This window comes from Idiotropiscis lumnitzeri, chromosome 3, assembly GCF_059441095.1.
Source record: "Idiotropiscis lumnitzeri isolate Australia: NSW breed Sydney's pygmy pipehorse chromosome 3, RoL_Ilum_1.0, whole genome shotgun sequence".
In the NCBI taxonomy this organism is placed as follows: domain Eukaryota; kingdom Metazoa; phylum Chordata; class Actinopteri; order Syngnathiformes; family Syngnathidae; genus Idiotropiscis; species Idiotropiscis lumnitzeri.
Window position 1 is genome coordinate 26,144,156 of NC_142393.1, and position 20,425 is coordinate 26,164,580.

The 20,425-nt window shown below is 39.5% G+C and overlaps 1 protein-coding gene across 2 annotated transcripts in view; it reads right to left on the reverse strand.

Moving 5' to 3' along the window:
- The window catches only part of LOC148340633 (sterile alpha motif domain-containing protein 10-like), a 54,027-nt gene that overhangs the window by 32,416 nt on the left and 1,186 nt on the right, over positions 1-20,425 (reverse strand). Inside the window, exon 1 of one of the 2 annotated variants that reach the window (XM_088292297.1) lies at positions 3,831-3,964. The exons of the other annotated variant lie outside the window; for it this stretch is intronic. Within the exon in view, the coding sequence (XP_088148423.1) occupies positions 3,831-3,879 (49 nt within the window). The 5' untranslated portion in view covers positions 3,880-3,964. Of the gene's footprint in view, positions 1-3,830; positions 3,965-20,425 lie in introns of those variants that run through there. 2 annotated transcript variants of the gene reach the window in all.

Consider the following 20,425-nt stretch of genomic DNA (forward strand, 5'->3'; position numbering starts at 1 on the left):
CAACACTCAGTACTTGATTAGCTTGGACAACTGCCAAATGCACTTTGTCCGATTTGTCACTAACTGATGTTGAATTATCTTCCACTGCCCTGAAACACTTCCAGAAGAGAGACGTCGTGGAATGAAAATTGATTGATGGAGAAAAAAAGAAAAAAGGCAGGAAGAATCATGAGGACACCTGTTCTGTGTGTCAAAGAATAAAAATAAAGTATTGGGAGTTCAGGCAGCTGGTAAGACTTTTTACTATGCTCAGACAACCGGAAGAACATTTGTGGACCAACCTAACCCTAATACTCTTCTACTTATTTTTACATGAGTCCTCCATTTTGTGAAAATGCGCTTCTCCTGTGACAATCACGCCATGTTTTTTTCGGTTCAATAATAATAATACAGTGTAGTATGTTGTATATGGAGTCTCAAAACCTGAAACGGGCCATAAGGGCTCAAGCTGAATCCATGTTAAATTCACGGTTTAAGCATAATCAAGTCTTTCTCTGTAAAAGTGGATGCATTTTTGAAAGCTCTGCAAAAAACAGAACATAGTAGGAAATGTTGATAGGCCAAGTTGAAGGTAAAGACCCCTAAAATTAAAGGGCAAAGTAATAGACAGGTGTTGTGTGTGTGTGTGTGGTTGTGCGTGCATGTGTCTGGAGATGCAAACAGACAGACGGTAGAGAGGTCAAAGCACCTCCGCCAAGTGAAGTGTAACCTCATATCAAGTCTTCATGGCAGCAGAGCATATCTACTGTGCAGAGCGGCAGCTAAATCTCAAAGGTATTTCTTCACAAAAGGTAATTAAGTAGTTTGGTGCAGCGTTTTGGAAGGTCGTTCCGAGCCAAATCCCACACTCGATTAACATTACTCATTTGACTTGGTCGGTCCACTTTTTGTTGGATTTTTGCATAACCTTGGTATCGACTTAAAGGATAGAGTTGCTTAATGCATTTAATAGCAGGCATGGCTTGAAGAGTGCATTGGTATATTTCAGCTGCATTTCAGCATCGTCTTCCCCCCCATCAAGCACCTCTTATTCAACTCAAACAACACATTCCTATTTACTGGCCCAGATTTAGAAGCAATCACTGTCATCGTCATTGCACTGTGACCTGAAAGTGGGTGAAACTTCATCACGGGGTGATTTCATGCCTGCAGAAGACGTTAAAGCTGACTCAAAAAGTATGGTACCAGCAGTGAAATTGCATGAACCTCCAACAAGTTGATGGTACATCTGCAAATGATTAGCATTTGTTTGTGCTCTAATAGGTTGGAGGTGAAGCAAAGGGTTATCTGTGATGCCTCCACTCTTCAATACCTGGCGCGAAGCCCAGGAATGAGCCATGAAATTACTCAATTTGGAGAACGTGCATCGGGATAAATATAAAACCCAGAACCCAGGCTTTTACCCATGAAGCATTGCAGTCCATTATCCACTCTGACACGAGACAATGTTGCGGAGGCTGGGTCTGAGGTTTACTTTTCACAAGCTATCACTGTCACTTGGCGAGGCATGTATGGGCATCCACAATGCAGGCTGATAGAAGATAACAACACACCAACTCTCATCAGGACAGAGGCGAGGAAATGCCAACTAAATCTGCGTATGAATGCGTATGTTAGTTAAAGCTGGCAGGCTCATGCATATGTGAATGACTCACAAAGACAGCATGGAGACTCAGAGAGTCGTACATCTGTATAATTCGCTTCTGCGTTGGTTAGGACCACAGGGTCTGAATGAAGTTCGTTGCTCAGACCCCACAAGCAAGTATGCGGACGAAAGACGATTCTGTATTCACACTGCAGGTTATTGTGGCTCACAATGCACTGCGAGGTTGAGAACTCAGGTGGATTTGGCATTTCTGTTATGATTCTTTTGGACATCTCCACCCGGAGAGAATTCAGCCTCAGAACACCAGAGGATGCCCGGTTGAACTGGGGATCAAAAGGCAAGAGGAATAGTTTACATCCAACCTTCAAATCAAGTATGACACAATATATCATTACGTTATTTGTTACTCTCAATTTCCGACATATCCACCGTGCCACTCACAAAGTGAAAATAAACAACAGCATTATCTTTGTAGTTCTGAGAGTTACAATGCTGCACAGGGACTGCAATGATTCATCAAATTTCTCGTATAAATTGTTTACAAAGAAATGTCAAAGCAAACTCTTTGCCTAAAAGCTTCAGTGCATTCATTTTTTTCTCAGAGGTGCTAATGTCACTGCAGTAGAAATAACGTGGTGCTCTGGTGGCAAGCCATGAGGAAAGAGCATATAAAAAAACTGAATGACCCAAGATTGGGATCATTTCAGACATAACAATGGAGATACATTGCAATGCGCTCCACAAAAGCATGTCTATAATCACCAACTCAAGGTAACATATCGATGTTAACTAAATTAGAACCTAACACCGCTAGTGAGAGCATATTGTAATGCCCCCACTGGCGGTCAAGCATTGACACAACCCACAACAACTCACTTTATCGATCAAATCGAAAGAAAACAAACACGTAAAAAGCACATTCATTCACGAGCAGTCGATGAATTCTACGCTCTCATCTCTTGACACCCATGTCACTCACAAGGCCAGACAGACTTATATAATCAAACACAAAGCTTCAGATCCGGTACTACAGTTGAAATGGAGGACGGACCCCAAGTGGATATAAATAATACATGCACGTTGTTGTGTTTGCAACGTAATAATGTACCAGCCTTTTTTATCTAATTACTCGATTCACCCTTGGGAAACTAAAACTAAATTCTAAAAATATTCAATAGCTGCAGCCCTGTGCGTCCTTGCGTGTGTGCTTGTGTTATATCACTTATGACACATTTGATGATGTCTGGTTTGCAATCTGTCCATCTTAGACTGCAGTGACATTGGCTGAGATCCAATTTTGATCAGATTTTTATTCGAGCCTTATTTATATCTGAGAAAACCGTTACTGCAGGATATAGATGACAAAAACTATTCCACTCATATGATGTAATTCAATTATTCTCAACTACCAAGTTCTTGCGCATGCACCTCAAGGTCAATTCTTCCTTAAATGAATTTGCATAAAACGTAAGCTCTGGCTCTCAATTTGTCTGATTCTATTTTGAGATTTGATCAACTGAATTTTGAGCTAATCAAATGATCTGTTTTTATATGCGACCACTATGCATGTATGACATAATATTCTTTGATTTTGTCAAATCCATACAAATTAGCAACAGATAGTGCATGTAATGAGGAAAATTATGCTAGAAGGTTGTAGCAGGCAGAGCAGAACTGTTAACGATATTGCAAAGGTCAGGCAGTTGGTTGAATAGTTCTGACGTGCACCATTCACAACAAGGACACTCATTTTCATTAGCTAATGTGACAGATTACAGTCATTATCGATGCCAGTTAAAACTTGCTTATTATTTTCCAGCTTTTAAATGACAACAATGAGATATCATATTTTGGAGGTAAAAATACACCATGTTCAACACTACAGGGTCACAGGGTGATGCTAACTATCCCAGCCAACTTCAGATAAAAGGCGAGCTACACACTTAACTGGTCACCAGTCAGTCACAAGGCACATATAGAGACCAACAATCATTTACACTCACATTCACCCCGTCACTCGGTGACGGGAACCCACGTTGCCTGCACACAAGTCAGGCGGCTGTACCACCATACCATCTGCGAGCCCAAATGTGGAAATTAATGGAAATTCTATTGCAAGAAAGTTCCAAACATCATTTGTGAATGCACAACTATTCACCACACATGCTGATCAATTAAGTAATCAACTACTTGACCAAAGTGCAACAAATTAGAGTAGAAATACCTTCAGCCAGAGCCTGCCAGGTATCCAACACACTCAGTCTGGTGACCATTGAGAAACTAATAATCTACACGGTCGAGTGATTTAATGTTATGGATCCAAAGCAGATGACGGTCATGTGCGGAGCTTAAACTTCCTAGAAAGAAGTGACTGCTTTTGAATATTCCACTTTCATGGACGTCGCTTCCAAGGGATTTGTCACATGGGGTCCATAAATCAATTGGGAGCACTGATGCCGTGGCCTGCTGAGTGAATGGCATGAGGCAGGGTGCACCGATCGATACTATATTGAGTGTCCTCAGCCAACGCCAATCACACAAGCACGTCACGCCATTGATGTATATGTGTCACAGACCCGGTGACAAATGAGAAGAAATGTCTGACTGATGTAGCGTGGCTAAAATAACACCTAGTCAATAAGGCTAAATGTAGCAGCGCACACACAGACACACGCGCTCGCACAAACAAAATAGCTATCGATCATCGAGGGGTTTGCAAACAAAGACGTGAATAAATGGCCGTTGCGAGACTTTGCTGATGAACTGCTCAGCGCGTTACCAGCTTTGACACAGAGACACGGTAAAAAGAATTGAAAAATATGGCGTCGTCAAATAGCTTCGACTTAAATTTTGTTTCTTTTAACTTTAAAAAAAAAAAAGAAAAAAAAAAAGAACAACGTCGAGCATTTTAACATTTACTTTCATGGTTTGTATGGCTGCACTTTTTTTGCACGGCAATGTAGTTGATCGATTGGGCTCATTTCCTGGAGACAGTGCAGCTGCGCTTGGGTGTAAAATCTAGCACATCCTGATTTTTGCCTGTTTGGGAATCTGGTTCATCTCTCTGTGACAAGTTGGACATTTTGGCGTTCTGACGGCGGGTCCTTTGACGTGCACATTGTTTAAGAGATTTTCAGACATAGGTTAGGTTAGGTTTCAGTTAGCTGGGAACATTTCCTCTTTTACAGCTTTCTGTTGGAACTCATTTGTTTCATTTTGTCCACATGCAGACACAAACGATCCAGGTAGAAGGCATTCTCCAGGTGCCCACTTCACAGATGCAGAATTAGTGCTAGACGAAACAAGGGTTTATAATGTCAACATTTTAAGGTGTTATTATGTAACCAGAACTTTGTCACATTGAGCCTGTAAAAGCAAGCCTGGGTTTCTGTTTGTATTAACAAAATGCTCAAATATATTTAATGTACTGAGAAAACAAAAATCCCTTTACCGTTGCTTACCTAACAAATGCAAGCTAAAGGAGCACAGCTGAGAGAGATGGAAAATGTGGCAATTTGTAAAGTTGAGACGGACTTGCCCAGGGAAAGAAGCAAACTGAGTTCATCATCCCATTCATATTAGCCACACGGATGATAGAAAACAGCATCTATGGTGGCAGTGCTGCTTGTTCTACAATAAGGGCGCGGAATATAACTTGAAGCTTTGAAGTTGTCTTGCGTTTGTTGTGCTGCTCCTGAGTGATTTGATGCAAGTGGCTCTCATCCTTCCCTGAGGGGAACCAACAGCTAGACCAAAAGAAGAAAGAGGAAGAGATGCGGATGTTGCTGCATTGGGCCACAGGGCAAACGTGAGGCAACACTGCTGACGCAGGTGAGTGGACAAATGCAGCATGGCCTCTGGCAAAAAAAACATCACATTGGGACATTTAAAAATAAATAAATAAATAAATAAACACTAGCGGTTTCCTCCAAACCGTCCAAGAATTGTATGTACAGTCTCCTGCATCGCCAAGTTTTTTTTAAATGCAGGAGCGATAGAAGGAGATGCTGAATTATTGTTCTTTGTTGTCACAGCATTTTGCTACCTGCATGCTTGTTCCTCACTTGCTCCACCAGTGGTCAATTTTCACAAGACATTTGGCTGTGATTTTTTCTTCTCGTTCTTGCCAAGCATATGGGTTTTTTGTGTGTAAAAACAGCAACCAAAAAAAAAGATGAAATTATTTGTTTTGGGATTTACTATCAGTGTTTTTCCATATATAGTTATGAGCAAATCAGAACCTTCCCCGTGCAACCCAAAGCACGTCCAAGGGATCTACCAGACTGTTTTTCCCCAAAAAATAAGCTTGTGAATTTTCCAAAATTCTTTTCCTTCTGTGAGCCAATGTTTCAGCATCATATTCAAGTGATACATACATGACCATAATTCTTCTTTTGACCTTTTCCATGAAGGCTTATATTTAGAATTATATTTAGCACCACAACATGACTGTAAATGCATGACGATTTGAATGTGAGGATAGTGGGAGCTTTATTTAACCACCAAATGGTTCTGTCTCTCTTGACTTAATTGCCACGTTGTCAGCTGTACACCTGCTTTGCCTCCCCATCCAGTCAGTTCAATCAGATAGAAGAGCACCTCCTCGCCTACTCACAAGCATCCTGAGGCCGTACTGTCGGGATGAAAAAAGAGACAGATGCTTGGGAAAAAAAGAGGACAGTTTAAGAAGAAATAGATAAAGCAATTCAAGCTCGTTTGTAGTGTTTCTGCACACTCACAGACGAATGCACACAGCAAAAGATGCAAAGTGCTGAAAGGAGCCTCTTTTTCAAGGCCAAACGATCCAGAGGGAACGTCTGTGCTCCACGCACAGGCACACGAACAAGCAGCGGCACACACACGAGTGAGACATCTTCAGATCAGGTATTGTCTAATTAAGTCTCGGTGTGAATTTGGTCGCAGTACATTTGAATGAAATCGCCTGGTGAACATCCGTTTTGTTCAAAGTGAATATTGAAAACTAAAAATTAAATTAGACGATTTATTGCTCCCCCCCCCCAAGTGATTTTCGATTTGCATTGTAGTGTTTTATAATCTCATTTCCACTAAGCAGTACAGTTTGGAATAGTAAAAAGCCCTTATGACACCACTTAAAAGTGTTTGGTATTGACAGATGATGATATGCTGTACTTCATTCATCTTGCGGGATAATAGGCAGATGAGCCCATAAACCCAGAAGATGAATAAAGTAACCCAGTCTAATGCACAGCAGGCAATCCTTGCCAGCATACTCAGAACAACGCTAAGATTCAAACAAGGGACAATCAAAAATGAAATGGTTTGCACTCTTCTCATAGGTAATTTTTTTATTGTTCTTCGATTCCAATCCTGCGATCAAATGGAAGTGATATTTCTCTTTTTGAACGGTTAACGGAATGCAACTTTTCTGTAGTTGAACGTAATGTGACGACAGTCAAAGTTGATTAATCTGTGATTGTTACTGATATTTTTCAGCACAGTACAGCGGCCCCCAAAGTTTTACGTAAAGAACAGACAGGCATAGAAACGAGGGATGCACTATTTCTAGCCGGGCCAATTATCGGCGATGATATTTGGTGTTTTGACGCTTTGTCCATTTTTTAAAATCTGCTGGCCAATGCCACTGCACGTCTTTGGCTTCGAGGCAGACGATTTGCATGTTGATTGTGAATAGCCAATCAAAATGACCACAGTTTTACATACTGCATTAAATGGCACAAATTTGATTAAAATCACACCTAAAAAGCTCTTTGCAATTTATTCGCTGTCATTTTTTACTTAGGTTTATTCCTGCTTATATTTTGAGAATGTTTTGCTCTTTATTTTATGAAACCGACTGTGATTGGTGTCACAAATAAAAACTTCTCAGCCATCAGGAAGGCAGATGATCATGTAAATACCAATGCAACGCTTCAAAGAAAAAAACGGTTCAACTTTGCTGCGTTACGTTTGCAGGGACTGTAGGAACTCTGATTGTGACAATTACATCACGTCGTAGCCTTACCCAGTAAGTGACGAGGTAAGATGCACTTCCTTTCAAAATATTTCATTTAATTCGTGTTATGGTCTCAAAGTTTGTAACGTGTTACCAGACTCAGTAGTAGACTCAAATTTGAGAGTAGTAAATCGCGATGTTACTTGGTTACGGCCATGTTACTTTTGTAACGCGTTCACACCAAACACTGATAGACACTAAATGTGATTTGTGTCACAATTTTCCAAACTGAAAATTATTGTCTTTGTTGCAGGCAGCCCTGCAGTGTGAATGTATTAATAAAGTCGAGTTATACTTTGTGCATGCGTATGCATGGGTGCGTCGTACGTACTCTCTTGCAGCGCACCAGTGACCTGAAATGTAGTGCGAGACCGCAACGCTAAGTTGACAGCATATAGTCCGCTCCCTTTAACTCTGACTGACAGCTCTGTGACCTTGGCAACCTCCCGCAACAACATTTTGATCACAGCTGTCCTTTCTAGCGATATTTAACAACATGTCCTCAACTTAACAAAATATAATGAATCAGAAAAGACAGAAACTGATGACGAGAGATTGATTTTAAAAGAACATGTCGGTTACTCGTGTTTTTTTTTTTTTTTCTCAAAAGACCCTCTGGTGACTTTACTTCACAGATTGCATAAGGATTTTTCCTTTCTTTTCGTCCCGGTGCAGCACTTAGACATATGCCTCTATCACCCACTCTTATGGAACAAATCCCAACTAATCTAAGGATAAGGCACAGCAGCCACATATCACAGTGGCTTTCAACAAAATCAGGTCAAAAGTGTGCAGACAAGCAAAAGAGTTCACAGGGTACATTGAGACATTTCAATCCTGAACAAACCAAATTAAAGCGTTAAAACAAAGCAAAGCAAAGACAATTGGCATCAAATGAAATATATATGTGATGATTTTGTTCATTAGGGATGTTCTAAAAATAATGGTACATATACATATCGATTAATAAAAACGATACCATGTAATTATTCTATAGTTCTTCGTATTGATACTCCTCCCTGATGCTAGAGGGCGCAGCTGCACCTGAATGAGAAAAGTTAATGAGAAAAAGCCTAACCCAGCTGTATTCGGGCAATAGGCACAGTACACCCTGAAGTGGTTGCCAGCCAGTCACGTAGCACACAAAGACAAACAACCAGTCACATCTCACGATCACTCCTAGGATACAAATCGGAGCATTCAATCAACCTGCCAAGCATGTTTTTGTGATGTGGGAGGAAACCGGAGTACCCAGAGAAAACCCATGAAAGCACTTAGAGAACATGCAAACTCCACACAGGAAGGCGTGTGACACAGGTTCAGAATAAAAAAAGGCATCAGCCACAACGTGCTTCTTTTCTAGGTGATCGAGCATCCCCGCTGTGCTGCCATGAAAGGGAGGTTTGCATCATAAGTATTTGTGGGTGAAATGCACCGAAACTTTAGGACTCTCTTGCTAACACCGGGTAGCCATCACACTCCAGTACCCACAATGCTTCTGTTTACATCGCAGATGACCCAGATCACCACTATTGCGCATAAGGCAGGCATATACAGCCAGCAAGAAATATTAACTATTTAATTTAATTGTTGCCGATTTTTGGGGTACCACAATTCATAATTGCAGTTGCAATTAAAAAAAAAAAACACTATTAGATTATTTTCCATAATCGTTCAGCTCTCGTGTCTCTCAAGGCAGATGTTTAGAGAAATATTGTCATTCTGTCATGTAACGTAATGTCATGCAACCAGTAACCACACTTTTAAGAAACCCTCTGATGTTTCCAGTGACATCACATCCATCATTTTGAGTTACATTGGATCTACATTTAAACAATACACTCTCCTGACCTCAAATGCAAAACTGACACGCAGACACTTGCTTAGCGTGTTGACATAATTGAGGGCGCATTTTGAGTGGCACCGGATCAGTCAAAGCAGCGTTTTCTCTATTCATCACTGCCACGCTCACCAGGCTGCTGGATAGCGTAAGGTGAGAAAGGCAACTGACAGCCAGTAGCACGGAGTCAGGACAACTTGGAAAAGGTTAGCCGTTGGCAGTTAGAAGACGAGCAGAGAGAAAGATAGTTCTAAACTGCCTCAAACACACATCACAAGCACAGCATTTCATGCTGTAAAGCTTGTGAGATACAATTGCGATTGCTTTTCAAGTGCATAAATGTGACTTGTGCTCCCTGAGTCATGAGAACTGAAGCTGAAGCCAATAGCCATTTGGTTTAATGGGCAATCTGCAGCACAGACTGCAGTGACCCCAAGCACTAAGTAGGAGGAGAAGGCCAACCTATTAACAACGAGTGGGAAGCTCCAGGCCCACCCGATCACACAAGGCCACATTTAATTAGACTGTTTGTTTTGCAGGCTCTAATAGAAAGATTGCAAATGGGGGGGTGAGTGGCGGATGCCGACTGCTGTCCTTGAAACTTGTCAGATGAAAGTCATCCGGCCAAGGATGAACTCAGGACATACTGTTTTAGGGGCTTTTATCTTTTCAAGACAGATGGTAATGTTGGAGAAGAAGGGATTAAACCCAATAAAAAGGTAAACATATGAATGTGTGGTTTTTGTTTGTCAATCTTTAACTAAGTTACAGTAATTTGTTGTTATGCGCAGGCATGTCAAAACTTACCTTAGCTTAGCATGCATGCATGCATGTTAAAACATAAGATAGCATTGTATGTTTTTAAAAAGGCAGCGGGAGAAAAACTGAGATCGGTTGTACTTTATTTAAGTACTTAATCATGAACTCACATTATTTTTTTTATTTGTACCCATACACAAATCCATCAAAGTCCTCGTCTTCTGTATCCAAAATGAACAGTAAGTTCTCCATCGAACACAGCAGGTTCTCTCTCGTCATTGTCAGTCAGTCAGTCTCCTGCAGCGCGGCCCCTCAAATATGATGCCGGCTTATTTGAAAACTCGAACAGCAGTGCAAGCAGACACATTAACTTCACAGTTGCTTGATCACACAATGCCGATGTAGGTAAGTCACTGGTCACCATACTATGGTTTTACATCAAAACTAAAACTATCAACCAACACCAACTGAACAACATACTAGCAAACAATGAAACAACCAAAACTAACAAATACAATTAATTTACAAGCAGCACCTTGGCAGATAAATAACACCCCCCCCCCTAAAAAAAAAAAGCCTTGAGTAGTTTGTGGCGGCTCCCAGTTGATGTTGATACTAAAAAGAAAACACAATTTATGATTAATGACTTATTATTTAACCACGCAGTTTTATCATAATAGAGTCAGTTTAGCTTAATGCACAACGCAAAACGCCATTGATGGGTTAATGAAGAACATCGGGTGTAGCTCTGTCAAAACCCTTGAAAACTACAGCTAATTGTACACAAGAAACAAATATAGACAGGTGGGAAAAAAACCGATAATCACAGCAATGTATTATGGATTATTTTTTATTACTGCATCTTACAAAGTTATTTATCTTCATGTGTCTGTATTGTTCTGTCGCTAGGTGGTCAAAGCACATACTAAAACCAGCAGCACAATTTCTGGAGAAACTGGAGAAAAAAATGGATTGTTTAAAATTTACCTTCTATTTCGTGGTATCATTATGTTATTATTTGTTATAAGTACATTATATTGCAACTTTTCTCATTTGGGGAGATAAATGTCACTTCAATTAATTTCAATGATGAGGTGAAAGTATTGCAAGTATTGCAGTGTTTAGATTTATGAGTGTGCTCACATAACTACTTGAACTCATCTCAAGGCACCATTGTAGTTGGTTGAAGTTAAAGTCAGTATCGACAGTTTGGTTCATCAAGATTATAATCCTCAAATGTATTATTACGCAATTATTAAGCCCTTCAAAAATACGGCATGCCTTTTTACCATCACATTTACCATCGTGTCGACACCTATTCAGACCTTTTCTCTTGTCTCCCTGATTAAAGGGGAGAAATTGGATACGGACCTACGAGCACTCTAATTTAGAGAGAAGGGGCCGCGGGAATGAGTGTGAATTGTTGGACCCAAAGATGCTGGCACTGGATACGAGTGGTGAGGCCTTGTCACTTGAGGAAATATTGGAGGATGCCAAGGTTAGCGGCGAGGTCAGACTGGATGAGGCCGTTGAAGCGTGATCAACGGAATCCAAAATCCAGCGTGTGCGCTGGTGCTAATCCGCTGCTGATTTTTATTGAACGCTGCTCTCCTCCACCTCATCACTCTCTGAAAGGCTAAGCGTGTAGATGTTTATCCACTGATTCATTCATTCATCTATTTTGCCACAGGTCAGAGGCACTCTTGATTAATGCATTCCTTCCATTACGCAGTCGGATGATTTTTTTTTTTTATGGAAAAAACACAATTTATAATAATCATAATTAATAATAATAATAATTAGTCAGATATGCTTGGGCATCAAGTCTTGAGTATCATTCGCATTTTCAATTTCCGGTTCTCTGTTATGGTGCCTCATCCTCCGACCCGAATAAGAAGAAACCAATAAAGAAGTGTGCACACGCGGGCGTCGCTCGGTTGCATCCGCCAATCAAGAGTGTCTTAACTTTGTTAAATGAAATGAAGTGCAACACTTTGAATAAGATTATATTGTGCAAAGGAGGTTCCATGACGTGTTTAAGTTAACGGAGTGCCGAGTTTGGTGCTCCCTCCCATCCAAGTCAGAATTTTTGTGCTAAATATAAATAAATTAAATATAAATAAAATATGTGTGTTGCCAACACTAACCCAACAACCCATCTAACAACTAAATGGTGGGTTGCAAACAACCAGCTAACATTAACATAAGTACGATATTTTCTATAGGTGTGTTCTCGTGTCCATAACAGGCATGTTGTAAACACACACCGCAGCTGCTGCTAATCTGAACTGAGTTACCAAATTGCTCTGATTTATCTGTCGAAACAGCACCTGAGCCGATCAGTGGGAGCTGAGTGTATACTCACTCACACTCATGTGTGAATTTATTTTCATGAGGTTTACAAAAACGAAGTTCTAGTATAAGTAAAAAAAAAACTTTTAAAACAAATTCAAGTTCATAATTTGATATTAATACTAGTTAAAAATAACCCTGTGAGAAAATCAATGATTTTTTTTTATTTTTTATGAAAAGTTAGTAAAAATAGTTAATAAGTTAAATAAGTACATATCCAATAAAGTTCATTCAAAAATAACTGGTTTTAAACCAGGTGTCCAAACTTTGAAGGTCCACATATGGAAAAATTAAAGGAGCCAAGGGCTGCTTTGACACCTTTCATTTAACACAAAACTTAAATGCTTTTATATATATAAAGCATTTAATTGGGGAAATATACCAGCAAAGTAATAAAGCAAAACCACAATGATTTTACAAGATTTTGTCATGGTCGGTGGCACTATCGAATGAAGACTAATTGGTTGAAACCAAGGAAGTCAGAGATGACAAACATTCAATGATTTTCCTTTTGTTTTCCCATGAATTACTGCGGTAATGCGAAAACTTGAGTTGGGAGACGAAGACTCATAGGCTGGCGACTGCAACAAAATATAAAAATGTCCCTTTCATTCTGCTGAGGCTCTATGTGTCTTTGCAAAACAGTATTTAATTTACCGTAAATTTGATTTGACAACATATGCATATCTGGTCTCTAAATCCGAAAATTATGGTCATCTTGTACCATACCAAATAAAACATTGTTTCTTTTGCTGCTCAAAATATGCTCCACAACCGCCGAGAACAAACCTTTTCTCTTGTCCCGCCTTGCCACTCAAGTGTAGAAGCAAAGTACCGTAGGACAATGCCGGCAAAAGATACGGGCCGTGTCAAAAGTAATTTTAGACTGTGCTGCGAGCCAGTAAAACTGAATGGCCGTAGTTTGGACATCACAAAAAGAATGACGAGGAATAACACAAAATCTGCCTCTCGGACAGTGTGAAAGAAGTAAGAACTTTAAAACAAAGCAACAACGATTTGAAAAGAAGCAAACAATGCACGCAATACAATAGCAACACATGAAACAACCTGAGAGTAATCATCTTAATGGAATTATTCAGATTCAAACGATGCTCAATTCTATGCTATGCTTTGTTCTCACTCATTTGAACCCTGGCAGTGGCTTCCTTATTTCCACTAAATAGTATGCCAAAATGCTACGGAATGACGTTTAGTATGTTTGGCTGTGCAAATGAAGGTATTCGTTGCAACAGTCTAGAGCACAACCAGTGTGAGAAACAAACAGAGATTCGAGAGTAACTTAAGAGTCAAATGCCATAGAAAGTACATTTGAACCCTGCTTAGAACATATGCTTCCCCCCAAATTTTGGAGGTTCCCCTTAAATAATCCTCATTAGGGGACCCTACACAGGCTTATGCCATACAAATCTTTTCAAGGTCATCGATCACTTTGTCTTTTTCTTTATCCTACTCTAGCCAAAATACCGGGTCAAACCAGGTGGGTCAGCTGTGCTAATCAGAATGTCGTGTGCATGCATGTGTGGTTTCAAGAGCCTTCTCCATCTCCAAATGTTAACCAGAGTGACATACCGCGTGCTGTGAGGATGTGAAAGTGGGCGGATGGTTGGTCACTATCTCACACGCTCTTTACAGAGCACGCACGAGATTTTGCAAGTGTGCTTCTTGACAGATTTTCATCATATTACAATTGACGACAGAGGCCAAAAGGTGGTTCGTCATCAGCACCGGATCGGCCAAATGGACGTTGCTCCCAGCAGGCGAAGTAACGCGTGCCAAGAAGGCGGCAAAGGGTGTTTGTGTGTTAAACTAACAAGCCCACAACACGTCGACCCCCATCCTCCCACCCACTGGGGGAGCTGGCTGCCCTTCTGCTTCATCTGCATGTTCACACAAACACACACGGGCCACAGTGCACACAATCACATGACGTACAGATCCAAGAGCTGTGGCATATAGAGAAAGTCTCACTGGGAGAGGCGCACAATATTACGCAGGCTGAATGAGCAAAAGGCTGTGTGACACAATCAGGAATTTGTTTATTCTATATATTTAATTTCAAATATGACCTTGGATTCAATTCTTCCAGACAAAAAAAAAAAACAACTGAGAAAAGAAAAAATGAATAATGTGGTTTGTCACCAACTTGATTCCTTTACCATGATAATCATTTCACTAATCAATAATGTATTTTTGGCGGCTGATCCCGATATTTGGCTGAGTAAAATTCCAGCCACTGATTAATGAAAAAAAAAAAAAAGAGAGAGAGAAAAAAATATATCGCGAATAAAACGTTGGTGTCTTATTGCCTACAACATTAAAAGCAGAACATTTTGACAGTTTTACATTAACAAAAGTGAGAAAAATCATTCATCATCTATATATATAATTTTTATCTATATATATTATTATGTTGTAATATGTTAAATACAATAGAAATCAGCAAAAATATGTAAGAAAAAAAACTGCTGATTTTAAGAGCTAATTAAAATGGATTGGATGGATTAAATAAAATAATTTAAAAAAAGAAACATCGTCTCTCAAATTTGCACTTGCACAAAGCAAAGCAAAACCAAAAACATCGGCCAAATAACGCCTCGTACCTCAACAAACTCATCAGTCAGGTCCCATGTATATGAGGCACTGCGGTATTATATAAGGGTCATTTTGGGATAATTGTACAATTTCTGTACTCTTGAAAAGGAAAAATTTTCTTAAAATGTAAAAAATGCTAATTATACGATATTAATTCTTATCATAAAAACATATTGTGCATGCAAAATGTTTTTTCTCGAGAAGTAATTAGTTAGTTTTTGCATTTCTCTATTTACACAACGACCACATTTACATGCAGTCAATAACCCTTTAAAGATGTGAATATTGCCAATAATGTGCTTTTGTAATAGTCCATGCCTGACCCAGTAGTCTAAGTTCTAATATACTGCATTCCACCCTGTGCCTCCTATGGTAGTTTTGCCCGCTAATGAAAAAAATATACAGTTCCTATGAATCATTTCTGTGCAAAGGTCTGCTATTATTTATGATTTTTTTTAAATTTATGATTATTTATAAGTTTTTTAACAAAGAATACTTGCACTCCTCTATAATTCTTGCTTAAATTTTATTCAAAGAAAAAACATGCAATAATAAGAGACACATAAGGTGTAGGAAAGTCTATTATTATTGAATGTATATAACATTGACACTTTGCAACAGTTTTGTTTATGTCGCTAAAAGGGTGCACCACTCTCATAAAACATGTCTGGAAAAAAACAACACCAATCTTTTCTTTTTTTTTATGTGCTTTTATGTGCTACCAATAGGAGTCCGTGAAGGTTAAACGTGTCATCTACTGGCTATAATGTTGAAAAAAAAATCATAAATGCATTAAACCTATCATACTTAAAAGTCACAAATGGCTAATAATGACCCATAAAAATGTACCACTATTGGACAAGGCTGACAAAGTTCCAAATGCCAAACTTGAAGCATCATAAACTCTAGTGCATTAATCAAGTGGTGTTGTCATGGTGACAAGATAATGTCCACTTCTTTTAGGCAGTGTGTGTTTTAGTTTCATTGACACGGAGGCTTGGTTGGCAGTGGAAGTGGAACTGGAGATGAATAGATGGTTTGCTTTTGTGCTTCGATCCAGCTGTGTGCTCGGCTCCCTGCTGGCCTGTCAGGCTGAAGTAGTGTTTATGTGTGTATGTCTTACATATGTCTCGCGCATATGTATGGAGGCAAGCCAAAATGCATTGTAAGAAATACTGTAGAAGAGATCTTGGAAAGCCTGCATGCTGAGCTTGGCCAGGCTCACATATTGTGAAGGAAGACACACAACAATAACTAAACATTCACACATATATAATGGAAATGAGGGATGGCGCTCTCCTCTGGAACAAAAGATCCAGCAAGTGCACACATTGACCACTAAGTCTGGTGGTATTGTACATACTGTTTTGGCACCGCATGCCAATTATCCTGAGCAGTTAAACAAGAGGCATGATAAATTACACCATCCCTGGTGTATAGATACAAAACAACCATAAAGGGACTGGATGTGCAGCAGGCAGTAATGTCTCTCATTAATCTATCAGTAAAGCACATGTTAACTGTAAATTAATCTCTATGCTGTGTACTGTATAAGCCCCATCTAACAAATAAAGTGCATCCTCCTCACAAATGGAACTCAACACATAATAAAATTGAGTACTTGCTGCAAAACGTCCGTTATTGATCAATAAAAAAAATGAACAGACGCAGTTTTTAATCCAGATATTGTGTCAAAACTGTGGACAACGTTGTTATTCAATGCATCGACTAAAAAGACACAACACATGCGTCTAAGACGGATGCTAGTCGACCACTTGTAAATAAGCTTCTTCAATTTTTTGGGGACAAACCACCCAATCATCTTTAAACGGAAGAGCACACTGTGATGGTTTCATTAATGCCAAGAGCACTCATTTAATGATGCATAAGTAAACTAAGGATTAATTAAAAAATAGCCCCGTGTTTGACTAAGTGAGCATACTTGAATGTGTGTGCTACAAGAGATGGTCTGAAAATCAATCATGCTCACAAATATTAATGTCCCCGTGCTCACTCCTGTTAGCTCGCCTGAAGCGCACGGCAGCTAGCTAGACAAGCACGAGCATTACAACAACATGACAAACAAGAGCACTCAGGAAGCACGTACTGTGCCTCCACCAAGGCTTCAAACATGTTACGTCCAAAATTAATGTGGAAATGGCCGCCACTGTGAGCTTGGTCAAGGGTGAAAATTTGGTAAGTTGCAATCAATACGTGCGACGTGCGTTCAGGGAAGACAGGGAGGGCAGAGCCTCCGTGTGCCCTCTCCAGCATGTGAAGAGGAAAACAAGCATTCAATGATTTTCATTTTGTTTTCATATTTCATATTTCATATATCAACTTGACTTGCGGGCCAAAGAGTCTTCAGTTGGCGACTGTGCAACAAAATATAAAAACGGCACTTTCGTGCTTCTGCTGAGGCTCAGTGTGTCTTTGCAAAACAATTGGTATTTAATTTACCGTATTTTTGATTTGTCATATTTTGCAAATCTGTCTCTAAATCCGAAAATTATGGTCGTCTTATATCATACCAAATAAAACGTTGCTTCTTTTGCTGCTCAAAATATGCTTAACAACCGCTGTTACTGGGCGCCAGGATTAATTGAGCTATTTGACCCCATGCAGGTAAATCAGGACTATATCAAAGTCATTGGAAAAAGCTGAGCATTTAATTCTACATGCTACATATTAAAAACAAACATCGCTCACACCTCACAGTTGACTGCTTACACTCATGCAAAGGTGACGTCTCACGACCCTGATGTCCCAACGCTCTACGTTCAGGTTCAGAAACAAAAAAGAAAATAAATCAATAACCAGGTAAAATAAATATTTTCATTGGTTATTTTGCAAATATCGTCAGGTGACCACATGCTCTACATGTGATGAAATGATGAAACACAGAAGGCTTGTATTTTTGGTTCACTGCATGCGGATCATTTCACTTTAATGTCAATAGTCTGAGCACGCAAATAGACATGGACATTTTTATTTGAAGGTAAGCTGCAACCAAATTGAGTTTTTGTTTAATGCAGAACTAAAACTTTGCCTTTGCTGTACTGATTTCGTAATTGTAAAACACTACAGCTTTTACCCATACAAGTTAAGGAAAAAAAGAAAACAATACATGTTAGTAGGGTTTTGTGGCTCCCGCCGTTTGTTTTTTTTCTGAGGCAAATGGTGCCAAATGGCTCTGAGTATTTAGGGTGCCAACCCCTGGTTTGTAGTTTAGACTACGGCGAGAGGATGAGGTGTGATGTGGTTTTCTAATTTGACTTAACTGGTCTGAAAATTATAATTCATTCATTGCAAGTGTGTTTGTTTGTCTAATTAAGAGATGAACAGATTCCTACATGTGTGAGTACTTGTTGATAACAAAGTACCAATATTCGATCACACCATTACATCTCAGAAACCTGTTTGTTCAAAAACACAAAATACAAACTTTTCTTGAACATGCCAGATTTCAATCAAATACAAAACCTTCGAGGGTAACAATCTTACTGACATTTCAACATCCAACTGCATGTCAGATCATCAGGCCAGGATGGTCCATTTTCACAAGCAAACTCAGTTTATACATTTTTTATCAGGAAAAAAATATTACCGAAGCTTGAATTTTCAAATGTACCACTTTGTTTTGGAGAAATCAATAAAAAAAGCTATATGGCCACGCCTCCTCCCCTCCCTCCATGTCTTGATTTTACCAGGAAATCCACCTGGGTACTCCCTTCACCATGAATTCGAAAATTAGGTTCTTTAAAACGGCCACACTTGGCAGAAGGGTCGGTTTCATCGCTGGTGCTCCGAATCATTCCACGGCTAAATTTGAAATTTGGAGTTTGAAATTTGCATGGACAGTGTGCGACTGCAACGAGGAGGTCAGGAGAAGGTGACCTTGACACCTCTTGACCTGTAGCAAATGAGGCGCTGTAACAAAACTTCAGCACCAAAAAATGCTTGAAATGTAATCCTACTACTGTCCACTTCAACCTGTAAACATTTTAAAAAATCAGCACAATATTTTTGATTTTGTAAATGCGATTGTGGCTTTTCCTCATAGGAGCTCACATTTGATGAGAATAAATAAAGAATATTGTGCTTCACAGGTTGAAATGAACAAGAGTGGGAATGTGCATATGAATTTTGGAGATAATCACCGTTTCAGACACTAGGTGACAACAGAATGTGATCAGCCAGGAAACAATCCGTATTATGATGCTTGCCTCCCCGCTGTGACATGAACAAGCTGAGATGGGGGGGGGGGGAACTAGTCAAGCTGCAAAAGTGGGTGCCAATTTGTGGCTTTAGTCATCACAAAAAAAGCCGTTAAATCACAACAGATTCTTTTCAGGGGGTGAATTTGAGTGACGACATCATTTTCAGTTTTACATACAAACCTATTACATAAGTGCCACTGTTCAGCCCACTCAAGTGTCCCTTTAAATGTAGCCTGTAACACAAAGTATTTCAGCTAAGGTGTTTTTCAGTCTGAACTGTAGGGGACACTCCATTAAAGGAGTACATGAATAGCGAGACAAAGAAGAAATAAAAAAGGAAGAAGAATGCAGTCTGGCAGATGTAAACAAGTGGGAATATTGATGCCACTATACCAGTGTGTTAATCTCAAAATAAAGTGAGCAAAAAGAAATACAAGACCACTTCCTGAGAATTCCTCGGCTTAAGGTGTTGCCATCTGTGTTTATCTGAAGTTACCTCCACACAGTGTGTAGTAACTGTACATTTTATTTAATATTATACACACATCCTATCCAGTATTATTTTCCATTGCACTTACTATTCTCTTATTTATCTAATTTATATATCTATCTGAATTATTGTTGTATTGTACTGGAGAGGGGAGCTCTCTAATCTCGTTGCACACTTGAGTACAATGACAATAAAGGGATTTCTGATTTCTGACATATCGACACTGATGCCAAGTATCAGTTCATCCATGCTGTGATATATTGTGACAGGCAAAACAATTAAATGCTCTCCCACTAGTAGCACATCATCATTATTTCAATATACTGTGCATCCTTTTTGTGACATTTCTGTCTGGTGGTGCACACCATGGAATTTTAAATATGTGCCTTGTCTCAGTAAGGCTGGCAAACACTGCTATAGACAATGGAATTGACTCCATACCATTACTGCTAACAATACATGCGTAGTGTTTGAAAAAGTCCACCAATTTTCAAATGATCCAGGGTTGCAATGCAATTCTCCTTGTTTGAACCTGTCATTTTATAGGTCA